Genomic DNA, 15,961 nt, shown 5'->3' with positions numbered 1-15,961 from the left:
CCATTGAAAAGGCTATCTGACCATAATATGCTGGATTTTCTTTGCCAAGCAAGACAAGAATGAAATGAAAAAAATTTCAAATACAATAACACCCTGGGTTTGGTATAATCAAAATACTGACCCTATTTCTTACATGAAATACTGCTATTTACCCTTGCCGATGGCAGGCGGAGCGACGCCCGGTTGGAGTATTCTCAGTCGCATTTAATGGCAACGTCAGCTCAAAGATTTGGTTCAAACCACCAAATGGAGATGGGCGAGCCGACAAGCGGACCCTGCTGATGTGAGATTAACGCTAGGATGAGAGATTGTTTAGCAAACAACTTTATTCATCAATGTTCTTTTGTTGAGTTTATAAAAATACTAAATTAGTAAAGGAAACAGTTTTAATCACTTTATATTAATGTCATCCTGATTGACATTAGGGTATTAACAATGGATGGAGGTACTGTACTGTAGCAAGTACTGCTGCTCCTCCAGGTGGCTGTTGTTATGTCGCACACGGTGTCCGCTTGTGTTTATGTCGCTGTTGCACTTATATTTTGGGGTTACTGCGGTACGGCATTTAGGTGTCTTGGGGGGATTTTGCTTTTTTCTGTCAGTTCCAAGACATGCACTATAAAGAGCGGATGTCTACAGCTGGTGTAACAGCTATGTTGTGAATTTTGTTTAAATTTCTTATTTATAATTTAATGTAATAATAATGTATAAAAAAAGGAATCACAATTGTGATGTAAATGAATGTAAAGGCATGTAAAATAAAGTCCAAATGGGCCTTTAGCTATTGAGCATCCAATATTAAGTGTAAAGCAATAAGTTTTAGTGCCATTCTACTGCTTGTACTTTAGCTGGATGTATGTCTTTTGCAGAGCTGGTTGGAGCCCTAGATGCTCAGAAGATTGCAGCGGTGTGCTGTGGGGAAGCTCACTCTCTGGCAGTCAATGAGCAAGGCCAGGTCTTCTCCTGGGGGGCAGGGAATGAGGGGCAGTTGGGTCTTGGCACTGCTGAGGAAACTGTCAGAGTTCCGAGGTGTGTGGCCGTGCTGTCAGGTTATGTAGCGTATTTTTTTACATAATGCTAAAATTGAAATCTACTGATTTAGGCATCTCCAGTTCAAAACTGGGCCAAATCGTTTTAACCAGGGTTTCTAATGACAGCACACAATTGGATGTGTGCTGATGGGGTTGGACGGCCTGGGTTTTTTCTGTGCTCAGTCCAGTAGTGGAACTTTCAGGCACATGCAAGCTTACTGGAAAGTCACTGAGAGACGTACCGCTCCTCTCTTTGGTGTTAATAATGTGGAGTCTGGTGGGAAGTCCAAACAGACTGACTCTAACAGAAGGACATATCATATCTCCCCCTGCAGTATAGGGGCTGCATCTTTTCAACTGAGTCCTAAACAGTTGGTTATTGCAAACTGGGTTTTATAAACAAAGAAGCTACAGTATTTCAGTAGGGAGAGTTCAGTTTGTGAGGTTAATTCCACACTGTAAAGTATAAAGGAAGAGAAGAGCAAAACTCAAAAATGGAAATTATTTGATCATTCAACATTTAAAACATGGAAGTGTTAAGACTTTTGGAATATGTTACAAAAATCAGACTTGAGTGTCTAATCAAAGACATTGCTATTAAAATACAATTAAAAGCCATTCTGTATAAATATAAGTTAATTCTCAGCTTTAAGATTATATAAATGTTTAATATTGTATTGCATTGTATTGTTTTTGGTTTTGTAAACAGCACTGACTTGTATTCAATCTTAACTTCCCACTTAACCCTTTCAGGTTGATCAAAAAATTGTGTGAACACCGAATTACTCAAGTCATGTGTGGCAGTAAGCACTGCTTAGCCCTTTCTAAAGGTAGGAAAACAAAACATTTCAAACTGATTTTGCTTAGATTAAAATGCTTAAAAATAATTGTCCTTTTTCAATTAAAAAATGATCAGTTGTGATAGTTATCTCTCTATGAGACCAGAGTTTGATTAGTAGTTTTGAAGTGAGCTGAAGCACACCTGAAGAAGGCTCCAAGGCCGAAACGTTGTGTTCTCTTTCTTCTTTTTTTCAGCATGGAATAAACCTATTACTTGTTCCTTTGAAGTGAGCTTGTTGAGTCTCAGCATTTTATATTTCTTGGTTCAAAGAAATGTTGATACCTTAATGCTAGAAAAGATGAATACCTGAAGCATGGAAGAGTATAAGAATAAGAGATTTTGAACGTTTCAGTTGAGCTAAAGTGGATATTCTGATGCATGTTTTAAATGTAGCTCAGTTTTTACTTACCCCTGTCTTGTTTAGATGGACAGATTTTTGCGTGGGGACAGAACTCAAATGGGCAGCTGGGCTTGGGGAAAGGAGAGCCCAGTAAGCTTTCTCCCCAGCCCCTCAAGTCGCTCTCCGGCATTCCTCTGGCTCAGATCGCTGCAGGGGGAGACCACAGCTTTGCAGTCTCGCTCTCGGGGGCTGTGTTTGGCTGGGGGAGGAACAGCGCAGGACAGCTGGGGCTCAATGATGAGCAAGGTAAAAATGATTACTCCATTGATTTTGATGTCCTGTACAGTATGTACAGTACTAATCCTGACGCGAGAGCGGTTTTACTGTATATAACTTCAAAAAACTCAACTATATACAGTAAAAAAAACTTCCAAAAAGTAGTAAAATCTACAAAGTATTATGGGCCAAATTCATAACAAGTCCTCACAATGATATTATTTGAATTATTTTGAAATTATTCTGCATATTTATATTCATTTTGCTTTTTCTTCAGAACGTGCAGTTCCTTGCCATATCAAGTCTTTAAGAACACAGAAAGTAGTTTACATCAGCTGTGGAGATGAGCATACAGCAGCCCTGACAAAGGTATATTTCTGTAATTGTCTATTTTGTATCCAAATGGAAGCGATATTAGTCTTATGAACGTTGTATTGAAAGAATTTGAAGAGATCTATCTTGTTTTTTTTGCTTAGACCTAGACACCACCAATAAGCCACTCCCTGTTGACCAATGACCAATACTTAAAAAAAACAAACAAAATTTCTGTTTAGATGTTAAATTTAAACAAAGGAACAAATAGAGGTTATTTCTGTGCTAAACACTAAGAAAAATCAAGAAAAATATTTTGGCTTTGAAGCGATAGGTACAGTATGATTAAGTATAATATAATTCAAATTTTAATTTTTCAGCATGCAGTCTACCTCTTCTTGTTCCTTTGCAGCAGAATTCTTATGCTGCTCCCTCTTCATTTGAACAAGTACCACAACAGTCCAGTAACCACACAAAGAAGTGTGAAAGATACATTTTCAAACAGTATTATTCAGACAGTAGTGATGGATGATGATATGCATTGTGGATGGAAGCTGTTTGTTTTTTTAAAAGCATTATCTCTCTCTCTTCGTCTTTGGCAGGATGGTGGTCTGTTTACATTTGGAGATGGCTCACAGGGGCAGCTGGGACATGATTCTACAAACAATGAAGTAGTTCCAAGAAGAGTTCTTGAACTGATGGGAAGTGAAGTATCTCAGATTGCCTGTGGCAGGTATACACACTCCTCTTTTTTTATGAACTTCCACACATCAGACCAGAATTGCTTACTACATAATGACATACATAATTAGGTCATGTACCATATAACTCAAATAACATGTGTCATTTAGTATTAAAGTTAGTAAATAATCCTACTGTACATATACAGTACGCTGCTGTTGTTGAGGGAAAAAAACATAAACATATACACAAGGCTGTTTTCCAGCCTCCTTTTCTCAGAAAATAGTAATAGATTGCACCCTCTTTAGAATGCATATCCTGTCATCTTTTCTTATAGTATAGAAATGTAATTGAGATGCTGTATAACTTCCTGCCTGAATATCTGTGCAGTTAGTAATAACCCTTTTATTGATTCATGCCAGTAAGGCAAAACAAGTTGGAATGTTTGATTCTTTATTTCTTCTAGACAGCACACCCTAGCATTTGTGCCTTCCTCGGGTGTGGTCTATGCTTTTGGCTGCAACACCAAAGGACAACTGGGAGTTGGCTGCAGGGGGAATGCTAAAAGCCCAATACCTGTAAAGAGCAGCATTTTTTACCACAGAGAAAGCCTTCACTCACCAGGTGATTTTGTGTGACGGTTTTGAGTACGTTTCTCTTTAAACAATCCAAACAGAGTACCCCAGACGTATAGTACTGTATGTCTCCAAGAGATATTCACTTACTTATTACAGCTGTTATGAGGACAGAATAAAGGAAAATATTAAAAGGGGGAAATGCTTTTGAATTACATGTTTAGTTTGGTAATTGTAAGCCTTGCAAACATAGATGCCTATGCAAACATGATTAAGTTTTTTGTATGTATTACATCTAGTATAGCAAGTAAAGAGGAATGTAAGAATATTAACAGGAAACAATGAAATCCTATAAATTCCTGTCCAAATATCTTAGACATATGGTAGACAAAGAAGTATCCAGAATTTCCAATCAGTGACCTAATATGATGACAGATGTTGCTGTGCTATAGGAGATCCATTAAAAAAAATGAAAAACGGTCATTAAAAATTCCATGGCATTGTTCGTAAGAGTAGGATTGATAACCCCAGTGCTTTACTTTGTCCTTGCAGAAACACACCTCTCTAAATTCCCCTCTTAATTCATTTGGTGAAGTAATTTCCCACTTCTCCACCTTATCTGTGGGGTTGCTGGCACATAGTGGCAGCTATGTGTCACCTACTCTAAATGGCTGCTACTTTGTCACTGAGAGTCTGGAATGTTATATAGAGAGCAAACATGACCCTTACTCTTGACACTCTATTCCGAGACTAGCTCATCATACAGACAACAAAATTCCCCCTGCATTCCCAATCCTTTCCCATTTGAAAACACCCTGCTGTGCATTTCTGTTGGATACAGTCTTGGAAAGATATTAAAGGTCAAGATAGGGAATGCCACATTCAATGATTACGAAAGTGAATCTTTCAGGAAGCTGATGTGGTCTTTACAAAAACATAAATCTAGATGAAAAATCTGATTTTTAAAAATTTTGTCCAGTTCCAAAGGCATTTGACATGCATTCATGATATAGGTCTTGGTGTACAAATGGTTAAGAGAAACACTATTCTACTCCAGATATTGCCATTATTAGATCTCTCTAAAATGCATTCAACTGCAAATTAAATGAAAGTCCTCTGAGAATTATAAGATAGAACAGTGCAGTACAATCTTGTATAAGGTTTTTGTGGACTGAGTTTTTTAAGGACAATTTAGTACTCAGCTACTTTAGCAGAAGGAAGTGATCAGATTTTACAGATCTTTTTATCTCGATTTTTTTTTTTTGTATTACCTGGAAAAGAAAGTAAGTCTGGATGAACGCTACATTCTGAGTGCCTTTCATGCATCCTGTTCCGCACTACCCTCACTTGGGAACTGCGGTCAATGCAGATTTCAGATTGAAGGGAAATGTCTGTGTTTTGAAGGCAAGTTAGTTGCTGCACAAGAAACAGTAGTGTACTGTAAGCGTTGAAACTAATCCTGTTTATAAAACCATTACAATAAGTGAAGCCGGTTGCAAGTTCATTTTCTTGATTAAAAACTGTTTAATTGCCTGTTATGCACCATTGTATACATCCTGACAGTTAAGATTTTTTTCTAATATTTTCAGGCAGTGAGAATGCACACAGGAATTTTCCAAGCAGGTTGAGGGAAATCTGCAGCACATTTTGCTTATGTTGCTGGAGCCGCTCATCTCATGGTATAGAATCATTGAATAGGCAGAAAAAGCTTCTTGAATAAATCATAAAGCGCATCTATAGAGGAAAATTATTTTTGCCATTTCCATGTGCTAATCACTTGTGTAATTTTTTAAGTTCTTGAAAAAAGTTTATAAGACTCAGATGTTATGTGGAAATGAAAGAAGGTGCAGTTTACAGTATATTAGTAGTTGAAGGATTTGCATTTCTAGAATGCAAATTTGTTCATACAAATCTGAAAGGATGTTATTATGGCATAAAAAGTTCTTCACTAAGAATCATTAATTAACAGTATAATATTAATGGAAAGGCTGCAATAATATATGTATTAAAACATAATCACTGGTTAACTGAGAGTTAGCAGTAGAGTCACTGTAATAGGCACACATTGTCTTAAAACAGATCTGTCCACTCAGTTTGTTTTTATTTTCATTTTTTTTCGTGACAGATAATTTATTTCTTTTTTCCAACAGAAAAATCAGAAGGTTGCTTCATTAGACAAATTCATTGTGGTGGAGATCATAGCTTTTTGTTGTGCTCCAGTTGTGAGGTAGGGAGGAAAACTGAACTTTTTATATTGCAATTCTTTTAACTTTGCCTGCATGCCTTCCACCTTAGAGAGTTTTCCAGTGCTTCCACCGGGGGGTGCTGTTTCCTGTCTTATTGAGGATGCATAGTGGCCTGATTTAAATGATTCATCTGTTTACTTTTGGTTTTATAGGGTCCCACCCATTATATAACATCTGTGTCTTTTTACCGCTGGACAAACTTGGGGGTTTGACCAATAAGCATCCAGTGTTCAGATATTAACATTAAGAACAGCTTATTAATGCATATAAGCTCATTGAAAGCATGCTTAATTATGGAAGAATTCACAGGGCTTTTGCCTGAAAGATAAACTTATATTTTGGCTGGGTTCCACCAGAACTGAACTCCTGAGATGATCATCCTGACAGAGGTGTATTTGAATATTATTTCCACATCATAAGTACCATTGAACGAGTCTCATGTATTCAGATTTTCCACTTAGTTCTTTTCATTACCAGTTGGCTACTATTACACCTTGAAGGAATTATAATATCATAAAAAGAATGTGTTAAAAGACTCATGTCAGAAATGTTCTTCTTCTTTATCTTCAGTCCAGTGTGTCCACTTTTTTTAGTATTCTATCAATTTTAAAAAAACAATTGGTTTCAAATCCTGTTTTAGTGACCAGTAATAATTTACATAATTGTAAAATCTCACTGTAACTTAATTGTAATTTTCTTTGAAGACGTTTTAGTGTTCTGTAATGTTTTGTGTTTGTGGATGTCTTCCTAATTGTACAACATATCTTCTATCTTAGGAAGGGTACTTTTGCACATCAGAGCATTTAAGTGAGATCAATTTCTCAACCTTCCACAGTATGGTTGAACCTGCCAGGAAGGAGCTTACATTGTAACTTCCTTTCAAGACACAAACACATTTCCCATTCTAGAATTGTGTTTATTAATGAATAGTATTTTTATTAAATTTGCAGTACTCTGCTCAGAAGATTATCACAATGACTAAGAATCACCATAATTATACATTTCTAATTATTACAGAAGTATTTGTGCCATCATTTTGTTTTCATGTTTTTTTCCTTCTCTCCCTTTACAGTCGCCTGTTGCCCCTGAAGACTTCCGTGTTCTTAATTCCAGAAAAAGTATCTCAGTCATTAACAGTGAAAATTTAAACACTTGGCGAATAAAACTTATAGAGAACAGTGATTCCAGCACTGTTAAGTAAGGATAACAGTATGCTGTTAAGTATATAGTCGTATAAAGCTGTTATTTACTATTGCTAGTTAATGTTGTTAATCCTTAAGTACATTTTATTAATTTGTACTATAATCCAATAAACTATTTTGAAGTTTTGAATACATTGAATTTAATTTCACTATTAAATGTTTTATGTTTCAAATGTAATGTTTTACTTATATTAAAGTTTATTCCAAGCCATTTCTGACCTAAATTACAAAGAGTGGGGTAAATTAGACTTGCTTAATATCTTTTTCTAACATTCATACATGTAATAATAATCCTGTCAAACAAAGGAAATTACATTTTGTCAGAGTTTTACCATTTGTGGATGTTAAGTAAAAATATATTTTCTTTTTCAGTGATATAATCCTTCTCCTTTCTTCCACTGCTTGTTGGAATGCAAGTTTCCTAGACCAAAGGTGAGTGTAGCTAATGAGAAATATTATCTCTTCATGGCATGTTGCTGTTTGTTCTGAATTAGGCAGGAGAGCGAGTGTAGGTAAGGTGAACTCCCCCTGCATAGGAAAGGCAAACCAAGAGCGGTGTTTAAAGATGGGAAGTACAGTATTGTGTTGGTTTTGCTTCTGTTTCTTAATCACTGTACAGCATTAAGATATTTGAATTGCATACAAATATGCAATGTACAGTGTATTAAAACAGAAGTGTCAACAGGTGTAGTTCATTTTATTCTGTTTTATTCTGCATTATTTTTTTTTGTTGGAAAGTGTCAAGCTGCACTGGCATGAAATTGCCAATCTCAGAGGAAATCACACCACTAGTGTACAGTTCTGTAAAGCAGAACTCAAAAATGGTGAGACTTTTGATATTACAAAGTAATGGACGTTCATTTAAAAAGTCTATAATTTTTTGGTTTTATACTACATACAGTTGTGAGAAAACGTTTGTGATATGGATATATGGATTTCTGCATGAATGGCTCCTAAAATGTGATCTGATCTTCATCTAAGTTTTAATAATAAAATAAAAACAGTCTTATTTAACAACACACACAACATTTTACATTGCCATATCTTTATTGAACAAATGGTTTAAAGAATCAACGTAATTGATGGGAAAAGTATGTGAACCCTTAAATTTAGTAAGAAGTGGAACCTCCTTTATTGGCAATAACCTCAACAAACGCTTTCTGTAGCTGCTGATGAGACCTGCGCAGTGGTTAGGAGGTATTTTGGCCCATTCCTCTATACAAAACTGTTTCAGTTCATGCATATTTTTGGGATGTCTTGCTTGAATGGCCTGCTTCAGATCATGCCACAGCATTTCAATGGGACTTTTTTGTCATTCTAAAATACAGAATTTCTTCTGTTTGAGCTACTCTGTTGTTGATTTATTCCTGTGTTTTGGATCATTGTCATGTTGCATGACCCAACTTCTTTTGAGTTTTAGATCACAGACCGACACCCTGACATTCTGTTGTAGAATTTCCTGATAGAACTTGGAATTCATTGGTCCCTCAATGATTGCATGCCCTCCAGGCCCTGAGGCTGCAAGGCAGCCCCACACCATTATACTCCCTCCACCATGTTTCATAGTTGGGATGACGTTTTGGTGTTGGTATGCAGTGTTTTGTTTTCTCTAAACATAACGCTATGTACATTTACCAGAAAGTTCAACTTTTGTCTCATCTGTCCACAGAACATTTTTCCAGTAGTGCTGTGGAACATCCAGGTGGTCTTTAGCAAACCTGAGATGGGCAGCAATGTTTGTTTTGGAGAGCAGTGGTTTCTTCCATGGTAACTTCCCATGAGCAACACTCTTGTTCAGTGTTTTTCTTATGGTAGACTCATGAACACAGACGTTATCAAGTGCAAGAGATGCCTGCAGATCCTTAGGGTTGTCACCTTAGGGTTCTTTGTCGCCTTTTTGAGTATTGTATGGCATGCCCTTGCACTGACCTTTGTAGGACATCCACTCCTAGGGAAAGTAGCAACGGTGCTGAATTTCTTCCATTTGTAAACTATCTGCCTGACTGTGGACTGATGGAGGCCCAAGTCTTTAGAAATCCTTTTGTAACCCTTTCCAGTCTTATGAGCTTCAACAACTCTTCTGAGGTCCTCTGAAATCTCTTTTGATCGGGCCATATTAGACTTCAACAGAATTTTGTTGTGAAGAGCAGGTAACTGAAATTGTATGATTTTTTTATATGACAGGGCAGGTGAAACCCACACCTGAGTTGATTGGAACACCTGACTCATTGATTGGAATACCTGACTCTTAATTACCCACTTTTCAAGATGTCATTAACCTAGAGGTTCACATACTTTTTCCATCAATGACCTTGATTGTTTAAACCATTTGTTTAATAAAGATGACAATGTAAAATGTTGCATGTTTTGTTTGTTAAATAAGACTATCTTTTTATTATTATGACTTAGATGAAGATCAGATCACATTTTAAGAGCCATTCATGTAGAAATCTATATAATTACAAAGGGTTCACAAACCTTTTCTCACAACATGATTCATATACATTTGTGAAGAATAAATGTGCCAAAATACTTCTTATGTGAGCATGCAGACTTCATTTCTGAGTCCCAGAACCTGACTCCCATCCTTAACATTACTCTTTATGTAGGAAATTATACAAAGCTAGGAGCTGATTGGTCCTCTCGTCTTTGGATAGAAACAGCACAAAAACATGAAAAAGGTTACAGATGAGAGGAGACCATTCAGCCCATGTAGTCTGTTTGGTAGTTAATAGATAATTGAGCCAAGGATCTCATATTTTAAATTTGAAGGGTATTATCTTCAGCAATACCAACATAAAAGATTTTCACTGCAGTGTGAGCATTTGCTCCATCTATTTGTAACTCAAGCTGACATTCTAAAACTGTTGTATGTATAGATGAATAAAACAAAAATATCTGTTTTTGTTTTCTGTTGCTGCAGTTTTTTTTTTTAATTCCATTTAAAAATTAGGTAGCACACTTCACTCTATGGTAAAAAATAAGTACAGTTTTTTATATAAAAGGACAAGTAAGACAGTAATACCAAAATGAAATTAATTCAAAACTTTAATAACCAGTGGAATCGTTAAGTTCTTAAGAATTATTACATTAAATGTATTAGCACATCTTAGCAAGAAAAATTACTTGCATATTGTTACTGTAATTGAATTTTCAAAATATTGTTCCACTATTCCATGTTTCTTTTTCATACAACTGGTCATACCAGTGATTTTTAATACACTTTTTTAATCATGAAGGATCAGTTTAAACTGAGTTTGAATGTAAGATTTTGATAAAACAACCTTCTTTGAGATTGTGCCAAGCATACATCTGTCGAGCTTAAAAAGAATGTTGGTGTTTTTCTCAAGATGTTGCGGAATGCAAGGAGAACAGGAAATTACATCATAAATCCTATGATCACTCATGTTAGAGAACCCAGTCGTGCAGTTTATGGTTCCCTGATGGCTTTCACCGATTGGCCACTTTCTTATTGATGGTTGAGAATGCATATGGGAGTAATCAAGGAACTGATATGTGTGGTATCACTGACAGCTTGTGTTATAAACAGCACACGTGATTATATCTTTTCATGACACTTTGTATTTTTTCTGAGAAATTCTTTGTCAATGTCAGTATTGTTGTGAAGCCCCGAGACATTTAAGGAACCAGTTATGAAAATACAGATCTTTCACCTTCATAGACATGAGACTCATACTAATGCTTCAAAATCTTGTTTTTATACTTTTGACACTTTTCCTTTTTATGTGACTAGTGATGATGGACACTTTAAAACCAATCCTAAAATTCCTGGGATCGACTTGAGTTCTGTCAGGTTGTTATTTCAAACTCTCATGAAGCCTTCATTTTCCAGGTTGTTAGAACAGGTAAAACTGACTTTTTATCTTATTAACATTTTAAGTGTTAAATATTAGCACTATTGACTGTCAGTGACTTTCTTATCTATATTGCTCTCCAGGTAGACATTTCATTCTTAGGATTAGCTAGGTGAGATCATAATTTATAATGAAATGATGAAATTCCAGGGAAATTCTCACAATATGATTTATAACTTGAAAGTGGGCATGTACGAAGAATGGGATGCATTGTCATTAATTTTATTTGAATTCCCACATTCTAATGAACTGTAAATTTAAAACTAATCTACGAAAATAGATGTCTTTTGATTTTGCACTCAGCTGTTTGTTACTCATGGTATGCATGTACTGTTTTTCTTTTCATACTTTCACACAAGGAATTGTTCTTGGTATTATTACTACCAGCAAGTAGGCCATGCATTCAAAACTCACCTTGAAACAAATAAAAAGGGAAGTCTTCCTTGTTTAGAATGAACCCACATTTTCATACTGTACTTTAAAGCTAACCATAATAGGCACTGGAACATAATGTCATTGATAATATTGACTGTTGACATCTACCATGTAGAATCATAAGAACAGTTACAAATAAGAGGGCCATCTAGCCCTCTTGGTAGCTAGCAGCTAATTTTTGAAGGATCTCATCCAGGCATTTCTTGAAAGGAGCCAGGGTTCTGACTTCTCAAACTTGGCTGGGTAGCTTGTGCCAGACTCCCGCAGCTCCTGATCTAGGTTTTAAATGAACTCCCACTTAGTTTCCACTTAGTCTCTTCTGATTTGTGTTTCATGGTTTATTCAAATGCCTAATATCCATTTACTTTGTCAGTGTTTTTAGAGGATTTTGAATATTTGTCTCAGGTCTTCTTGTAATCTTTACTTTTCAAGACGGAAAAGGTTCAAATAGGATACATTAAGGCACTGAATTGCAGAGGAGATTATGGTTGTCCATGAGGCACATAATGACAAGAGAGTTGTAATGATGAACTGAATATATGAAGAGCTGCACTGAGGTTCAAATTTGCAGTACCTTGCAAACGTATTCACCCCGTTCCAGTGATGCTCAGTATGTTGTGGAATTACAAATGTCGTATGCACACTAAAATGAAAATTTTAAATCAAAACTTGAAAACTTAAATACCTTTGTGGGTGAAATATGTTAAATGGTGGCATAAACTGCAAGTAAAAATCTGAATGTACCTCATTGGAAGGGGGTGAATGCTTTTGCAGGTCACTGGCACTGTATAAAAGAGATGCATGAAGACAATGAAGCAGGCAGACAAGGAGGTGAGAGCTGTATGAAGGAACTCACTATTTAAAGAGGTTTGTGTAGGCACCAAGGTGCAAGGAAGCATCAAGTGAGTTCACAGACACAAGGGGCAGGAAACAGAGGCACTGATGTGGACCGCTTACAGTTGGATGCGTAGAAAGCACTGATGCATGGAAGCACAGTTTTCTGAGGGAGTTTGGGTGCACATGGAGCACATGGGTGCCATTGAACACAGAAGCAGGCAGTAAAAGCAAGTTAATCCTGTAGGGAGAACTGCAGTGCAGCTCAGCACACAGAATCATAGTGTGTCTTCTCATTTGGTTATCTTGGTTGTTTCTCATTTCAACCTGAAGGGAAAAGGTGTTTTTTTTCTGCATATTTACTGTCTAGTTTTTTCTTCTTATTAATGAAATGTCTCCTCCTCTTCATTAGGCTACAAAGAGTTTTGAAAGCCTCCTGATTCCTCAGCTTCCCTGTTCTCCTCCAGATGTGGAAGCAATGCGCATCTATCTGATTCTGGCAGAATGTCCAGTGCTGCAAGACTCTAAATATTACATATCTTTGACTGTTCCCCTGGCCATGGCCATACTCCGCCTGGACACAAATCCCAGCAAGGTTCTTGGTATGACCTTATTACCATTGCTGTAACTGTCAGGTGCAAATTGTTCTTAGTCTGTTTAAACTATGAGGATAGTGTTGACTTTTCTAATGAAATGGTATAAGATGGTATAACTTGAGAGGTGAAGTTAAATACCTTATATAGTCATGAGTTTGTGTCATTGGCATCATTTGGCATGGAATATTTAAATCTTTACTCTTTCTCTCCTCTTTTTAGATAACTGGTGGACCTTGTTGGACTGTGCTGTTTTCTCTCGACTCATTGAGTTGTATAAAAGCACTGTGGTGTTTCTGTTGACTGGAGGTAAAGCCTTGTTGATCCCTGTGTTTCTGGAAAGCTACATCAATGCTGCATTAAAACTTCTGGAGAAGTTACACAAGGTACAATCTCAATTCCCTCGGTTTCCTAGAGAGTTAGTGAGGTGCAGCTGTCTTATTTTGTAGATCTTGAATGTTGTATTGTATCTGTATGTGCCTACGTGGAGACTTTCAAACTGGATTGGTTCCTGTCTTTAAATTTCAGCAAAAAATTATTAGTTTTCTTTGGAAAACACACTAACACTTATAGAAAATTCAGTTTTGTTTTTTAGGAAACGCAAAGGATTAGATTTACAAAATACAATAGAAATAGTGTACTCTTCCTTAAGTACATGCATAAGTTTAACTTCTCTGATCTGTTTTATTTTTATGTTCATTTTGTTTATTGGTTATTTACTGTAGGCTGCACAATTTTAAATTTTTGACTTAAGTTGTTCAAGTTGAACATTGAGTATATCTACAGATCTTATATTTTACCGTGCTCTGATTTTTATACTCATTTCCTATACAAGATCAGTTTTTAAATTTGTATCATACTAAAACAAATATTCAGGTCAAGTATTAATTTGTATGCTGGATTTTAACATTTGTTCTAAACTACAGGCAAGAATTTACGGTGAAACTAAGTCTTTGTTGGATTATGCTAAAGAAAATGTGAATCATTAAAATTGATATGTAACAGACCAGTTTTGGGATGTATTTATGCTGAGGAAGTTTGGTTTTCTGCACTTGATTTTTCTTTTTTAAAATGTAGATTTTATTTTCCTTTGGACATCTACAAAAGTATAGATCTCGGAGTCAGTTTTCCTGTTTCTCTTCATCAAAATGATATGTTTTTTCTTAAATCTTTTGAATTAAATTTCTCAAATGTTAGGCACTAAATATATATCATATTTCAGGTAAATCTTAAAGCCCAGCATGTGGATTACAATCACTTCTATATACCTGATATTACAAGTCTTGTGGATATTCAGGAAGAGTACCTGAAGTGGTTCCTGAGTAAGGCTGAAATTGTAAGTGTAGTATTTTATTTTATGTGGGCTCTTGTCTTGTATGCTGAGCAGAGAAACCTTTTGGCAGCGTTGTGGAATGTAGTATATCTATGGGGTTTTCTGAGGAGGGCGTTAAATCTGCACGTCTAATAGAATTATGTCTTCTCATACAGTGCTCCCTGTTTTCATTCCTGAAGAGAAAGAGAATGAATTTCCCTCTGTAACAGCACTGTTTCTCCTTCTCCTTCTCAAATAAACAGTTTCTGGAATATAAGATATTAGTTTGGCATGCAAATTCGACAGTAGATGCGTCTGCGCTGTTTGAAAGACATCCTTCTGTCTGAACTGGCATACCTATGAAGCATTTAATCAGTTATCAAGAACCTCAGGTTCCCAAGTACAGGCTATTATATCAAATTTTGCTGTCATTTACTTAATTAACAAATAAAGTCTTGAGACTGATTTGCACTCAAAACCCTGAATTACCCAAAGTAAGAAATAGTTCATATTTGGAACAAATTCCACATTAAATGTGCCCAGTCTTTCTTCAATGTACAGTTCATTGATCTATCAGATTCTAGGCTAGTTCTGATAACTTATCAGTTGTAAGAAAAAGGATCATTATGTTCATGTGAAAGCAGTATAAAGTGCTAAAATTCTGTTATATATGTTCATATAAGTTTAGATATGTATTTGAGATATGTATATGGAGTGCCATAGTGGTGTGGTGGTTAGCATTGTTGCATTGTAATGCAGGGACACTAGTTTTAATTCCGGGGGTGTTTGTATGTTCTCCCAATGTTCGTGTAGGTTTCCCCCAAGTGTTTCGATTTCCTCCCACAGTCCAAAAACATACTGCACTAGTGTGATTGTGGGTGTTTGTATGTGCCCTGCAGTGGACTGGCGTCCCATCCAGAGTGTAGCCTTGTGCCCGTTGCTTGCTAGGATAGGCTCCGACTTCCCCAACAGCCCTGAATTGGTTAAGGTGGTTAGAAGATGGATGGATGGATTATATATGTAATTTTTTTTTTCTTGAATATAATATGTCAATGCTTTCTTTCTATTTTTGCAGAAAATTAGATCTCCTCCTCTACAGGTATAAATAATTTGGCCTTTTAAATTATTTTATACGATACTGTACATTTATCCTAAATGCCTTTATTATCTTGAGTTCATATTTCTGAATGAATTGTCTTTCATTTGCAGACCTCGGTGACTTTGTGTGCCTATCCGTTTATATTAAATGCTCAAGCCAAGACAACAATGCTGCAGACGGATGCTGAGTTGCAGATGCAGGTAATGTTTGCAGATTGAGAAACTACTGCATACAGTGCCCTCTGAAAATATTAGGAAAGCAAAGTCAAAAATTGTTATTTTTGCTTCACCGTCAAGCAATTTGTATTTC

At 36.2% G+C, this 15,961-nt stretch overlaps 1 protein-coding gene across 4 annotated transcripts in view; it reads left to right on the top strand.

The window, feature by feature from the left end:
- herc3 (HECT and RLD domain containing E3 ubiquitin protein ligase 3) overlaps window positions 1-15,961 on the top strand; it is a 49,178-nt gene that overhangs the window by 11,211 nt on the left and 22,006 nt on the right. Inside the window, exons 3-18 of one of the 4 annotated variants that reach the window (XM_015344588.2) lie at window positions 870-1,029; window positions 1,785-1,861; window positions 2,297-2,518; window positions 2,766-2,857; window positions 3,403-3,533; window positions 3,948-4,105; window positions 5,646-5,735; window positions 6,207-6,283; window positions 7,375-7,499; window positions 7,877-7,936; window positions 11,259-11,370; window positions 13,061-13,250; window positions 13,464-13,627; window positions 14,464-14,577; window positions 15,629-15,652; window positions 15,763-15,852. In XM_015344588.2, the coding sequence (XP_015200074.1) occupies window positions 870-1,029; window positions 1,785-1,861; window positions 2,297-2,518; window positions 2,766-2,857; window positions 3,403-3,533; window positions 3,948-4,105; window positions 5,646-5,735; window positions 6,207-6,283; window positions 7,375-7,499; window positions 7,877-7,936; window positions 11,259-11,370; window positions 13,061-13,250; window positions 13,464-13,627; window positions 14,464-14,577; window positions 15,629-15,652; window positions 15,763-15,852 (1,886 nt within the window). The remainder of the gene's footprint in view (window positions 1-869; window positions 1,030-1,784; window positions 1,862-2,296; window positions 2,519-2,765; window positions 2,858-3,402; window positions 3,534-3,947; window positions 4,106-5,645; window positions 5,736-6,206; window positions 6,284-7,374; window positions 7,500-7,876; window positions 7,937-11,258; window positions 11,371-13,060; window positions 13,251-13,463; window positions 13,628-14,463; window positions 14,578-15,628; window positions 15,653-15,762; window positions 15,853-15,961) is intronic. The other 3 variants (XM_015344593.2, XM_015344591.2, XM_015344592.2) reach the window with 3 other exon arrangements.

This window comes from Lepisosteus oculatus, chromosome 1 (genome assembly GCF_040954835.1).
Source record: "Lepisosteus oculatus isolate fLepOcu1 chromosome 1, fLepOcu1.hap2, whole genome shotgun sequence".
In the NCBI taxonomy this organism is placed as follows: Eukaryota; Metazoa; Chordata; class Actinopteri; order Semionotiformes; family Lepisosteidae; genus Lepisosteus; species Lepisosteus oculatus.
The sequence above is the reverse complement of the archived record's forward strand: the minus strand, read 5'-3'. Positions and strand labels throughout refer to the sequence as shown.